General features: G+C 35.4%; 1 protein-coding gene across 3 annotated transcripts in view; it reads right to left on the bottom strand.

Moving 5' to 3' along the window:
* The window catches only part of DLG1 (discs, large homolog 1 (Drosophila)), a 93,386-nt gene that overhangs the window by 63,120 nt on the left and 25,683 nt on the right, over window positions 1-4,583 (bottom strand). For 2 of the 3 annotated variants that reach the window (XM_009883379.1, XM_009883380.1), the window contains exon 2: window positions 144-197. In XM_009883379.1, coding sequence (XP_009881681.1) covers window positions 144-197 — 54 coding nt within the window. Of the gene's footprint in view, window positions 1-143; window positions 198-4,078; window positions 4,178-4,583 lie in introns of all 3 variants that reach the window. The other variant, XM_009883378.1, reaches the window with a different exon arrangement.

Raw genomic sequence — 4,583 nt, 5'->3', positions numbered from 1 at the left:
CCCCCAAACAACAATTTAAGGAGAGCTGAGGAAATCATGCACCAGCAGAGGTGACATAGGCTTTATTAATCCGTAACAGACCTACACAACTACATGCAGAAAACATTATCTAAAGTTATAATTGAAAGCAAACGTAGGCTTACATATGTTGGAGTGTCCAAAGAATCTGTGTTCACCAGCACTGGAGGGGGATTTGCCTTTAACAAAAGAATAAAAAAAATTATATAGCATAAGAGAAAAAAATGCTAATGATAATTATACATTTATTTTGCTGTGTTTCTCAAAGTTCTTTTAAAAGGTAGTCTCAGCTTGAGAATCTCAAAAATACACATTTTGAAACATTTATTTCCACCCTGAACAAAGTGCTTTCATGACAAAATCACACTCTTCCAAAACTCTGAGCTCATATACAAGTTCCATCACTTATTGTCTTATTTTTCAAAAGAAAAACTGAATCACGCTATCATTTGACATGTCAGCTATCCTAGTAATTTGTGATACAACATCCAGAAGCTGCTGGATACCACCCATATCTCAAAAACAAGTTTTGGTGGATTTGGTTCCTCCTTCTTCCTACTAGGAAGACTACTCCCCCTCGCCCCCTCTTCAAACAGGAAAAGGGAAACTTACAGAAATGCAAACTTATGGAAGAAAGAATCTACAGAACTGACTTATGAAAGCAAATCCACAGCAGACATTCATCTACCACATAGAAACATGTGCTTCCATCAGAAAATTGTTATGGATTCGTAAGCCATAAGCAGTCAGATTACTGTTACAGAAATATGAAATAATACAGATTTTTTGCTAGCTGAGAACTGGTAGACTAAGCTAACACTTTTACTCTCTGATGTTATTGAGAATTTTTCTGTGGAAAGTTTGGTTTCAACTGAAAGAAAATCCATACAGACTGGTGGTATTTATCTGAAATACCTCCAAATAAATAGATTTTCTAATTTTGTATCAATTATCTGCCTTTAAAATAGGTAGCATCTAGCCTGCTCAAAGAACAACAACAACAAAAAAAAAAAAGTGTGCAGATATATTCCAGACTCCAAATACTGTTGATATATTAACTTCAATGGGACCTACAAACTCAATGGCACAAAAAGTCAATCTCCTTACTGCTTTAATGAAGCTGAGATTTTTTCATATGTATAAAAATCCCTTATCTTTAAAATTAAGACTTTTTTTTCTTTAAATCTCTTGCGTGTGTGTGGAAATAAATTTAGGACGGTTTAAGAAGCAGCAATATTAATGCTAGTATTAAACTCATTCAAAGATAAGCTTAAGATCTACAAAAACATGACAATTAAATTAACCTATTCATACACTGCATTTTAGTTTCATTACCATGACAACACACTTCTGAAGAATTCATGATTTTTAAAAGCCTCCAAAGGCTGGGAAGTAAGTGATGACTCAGAAGTTCCTCACAAAAGACTGAGATGAATAATCTACCATCACTAGACAAGAGTCATCAACCTCGTATCAGGTTGCTGTTATTAAATGTTACAGGCCTAATTTCTAAGTACTAAAATCAGGTTGTATCTACACAAGTTAAGAGCGTAGACTATTTAAAAAAAGGGAAACAAAAAGGATGACACTTAGGACTGTCAACATGCCATCAAACCCCTTTTTCACCCAGCAATTCTCTCAGCAGAAGCATGGGTATACTTTATGCAGTCCAGAAATCAGGTACTAGTTTCTAGTGTCATGATAAAAATCTCTGCCAAAACCATGCTAGCTCTCACAACCATTTCCTGACATTAAGTTACATTCCAATTTCTGCTTCTCATTCAAGTGCAAGTTTTATTAAAATAAGATTAAATTAAAAAGATCTTGTATTAAAAATGTCAATCAATTAAATTATGTATTACCATCCCTGAAAGAGCTTTATAATTAACACAATTTTAAGAAAAACAAAACAATACATTGTATTAAAAAGAACCTGACTGAATATGAGGCATTAGTAGTCTAATCTCCACTGGATCTACAAGAGATGAGCATACATATGTTTATTTTATATTGGTGTATCACTGATCCAAAGACTTTCAATTTATAAATAGAAAATAAAACAAGGATTAATTTTGAAAGTTGAGTCATGTTCTTTACGTGTTATTCAATTTTGGATTTTTTTTCTATTTAATATTAGTATTCTGTAATATCCAAGTATATTCAGCAAAAGCAGTGTCAGTGAAAGCTGGTTTCCCATGAATGTTTTTCTTGAGGCTGACAAGTGTTCTTCTTTGAACGTCTTACAAAAAGCAAATTGCTATTAGCAGGTGAGGTTTCTATGTGAACAGCATGTTTGAGACACAAACTAGCCATCAGATGCAAAACACCATCCATAAGTTAAGTGTTTGTTCCTAAGCTCCTTCTGCATTTATCTCAATTCTCCATCAAGAAGCAATAATTTACCATCCTTTCCAAGCAGGAAGGAGAAAAAGCTTTGTGCCAGGCAGTCCAAACAGCCCGACACTGCAAAGACACATGGCAACTTCTAACTCAAAACATCAAATGTTTCTGGAAGGAAGACCTGGTATTTCAGTCTGTTATGCAAGAGTTCTCCAAATTACCTAACGCTTTCAAGCTTCTGCGCCAGGGCTTGTTCAAATATTTAAGAGCCATTTGACAAGTTTGTTTACAAGCAGACTAAGGGCTTGCCTAAGGGGTAAAGTGACTAACAAAACAGAGAGGTGTATCTATTGCACAAAAATACATCTGCCAAATCCAAAGTGGAGTACAACTTTCTGTGGTATTTTCTAATTGCTTAGAATCACAAATGATGCAGAATTATATAGCGAACTCCTGCAGACATTTATATATGCTCAGAAGACAAAAGCACAGACCACTCCATTCTTACCCTTCTGCTTGTAATCCAGCATCATCAATGGACATTGACACAGCAATGGCAGTCAAAGAAAATATAAATACATAGCACTAATTATTCTACTTTAAATTATATTTACTGGCAATTCCCTGAAAGTAAATACAACTGGAAACTCAGTTATCTTTATCCACCAAGGCAGACAGCAGAAATCCACTGGTGGCACTAGTCTGCCTGCCTCAAATCCTGATGTGGGCAGAATGCCTCTGTAGGGAGGAAATAGTGCTGAAACTAATCAAATCTCTGATCTGCCTGTTGGGAAAAGTACAGGTGACAGATTTGTGTAAACATACATCCACTAGTTACTGCACTATAAAACAGCCAACTGTAAAAACTTTTGATAATTATTGGATTGTGTAGAATTTAACAATGTCGCAGAGATTAAAAAAAAAGATGACCACCTATTGCAAATTTAGCTGTGTAGCTAGAAAGCAGACCTTAAAAAAATAAAAGTAGAATGCTATTCAACATGCAAAAATGTAAATGCTACCTATCCTAAGTTATTCCACGGCCTGCCATGCTGTGGTCAAATATTCCGAGTTATATGCAAGATATTAATGTTAACTCATGTTTACTGCTTTGACTTGTCTTGATAGGGTTTATTTTTGTGTGTGCGTGTGTTAACATTATGTGACCTAAAAGATGAAATTCCAGAAGGGAAGTACATTCCATGAGTCAACTATGTCAAGAATAGAGGGAGTAAAAAACCCTTTTGTATCCCAAATGCCCCAATCACACTGATACCAACAAATGGCTGGAAAACAGAAGAAACGTCATGCGAGCGCTATCAATGAAAGACATCTATTAAGGACTTGTACATGAGATGATACAACTATTTTCTATAAATAAATAAATCAAACAATAACACTTTAGTAAGGGTGAAATGGCTCAAAAACTATTACATGAGAACACAAAATATCCTATTGCTTCTTTTCATTCTTTCGGGGTTTCTTTCTTTAGCTATTTCACAACTTACTAATATACTTACATATGGAAATACAGATATTTAAAATGGACTAAAAGCCGCTATAAAACAAACAAAAATTAGGATGAAACTCCAGTGTATTATTAATTCAGCTATTTCACAGTTCATCTCAAACTCGCGTGTAAGAGTACCAAAGTGTGAATTTAAACAAAGCAATGAAATAAATTAAAGTCGAACAAATTTAACCAAAAAAGAATAAAAACCTGTGGTATGGTGGATGGGATGACAGTGGTCTCAGCAGGGACTGGTGGGACAGGGATCACAGGGACAATGGGAGAAGAGGAAGGAACAGCTTCTGTGGGCTAAAAATCACCAACAAAATGTCAAAAATAATGAAAACTAGAAAAACATTTTAAAACAAACAAGATTCAAATCTAGCAGCTTAAAAAGAAAAATTCTGCAATAGTATACAGATTAGGAGACTATAACCACAACTGAAGACAAACAATCACCTTTAACCATGCTGCACATGGCAGTGCATCCCCAGCAACATGCTAGTGTCAGAGAACCCACAGCAGAAAGATGTATCCACACGGCTTACTCAGCCCAAGTTACTCACCTTGCAGTACAGAGTAATACAGTACAGAGTACTTTGGGGTCCAACAGAAAACCTGTTCATGTCAATGGACAGACTCAGGCTTTTTGTGGGATGGTTTCACAACAGAAGCCCTTCACTATCACACAACAGTGTGCAAAAGCAGGGAAAGA

The sequence above is a fragment of the Charadrius vociferus genome, unplaced genomic scaffold, assembly GCF_000708025.1.
Source record: "Charadrius vociferus isolate BGI_N301 unplaced genomic scaffold, ASM70802v2 scaffold214, whole genome shotgun sequence".
Lineage (NCBI taxonomy): Eukaryota > Metazoa > Chordata > Aves > Charadriiformes > Charadriidae > Charadrius > Charadrius vociferus.
The sequence above is the reverse complement of the archived record's forward strand: the minus strand, read 5'-3'. Positions and strand labels throughout refer to the sequence as shown.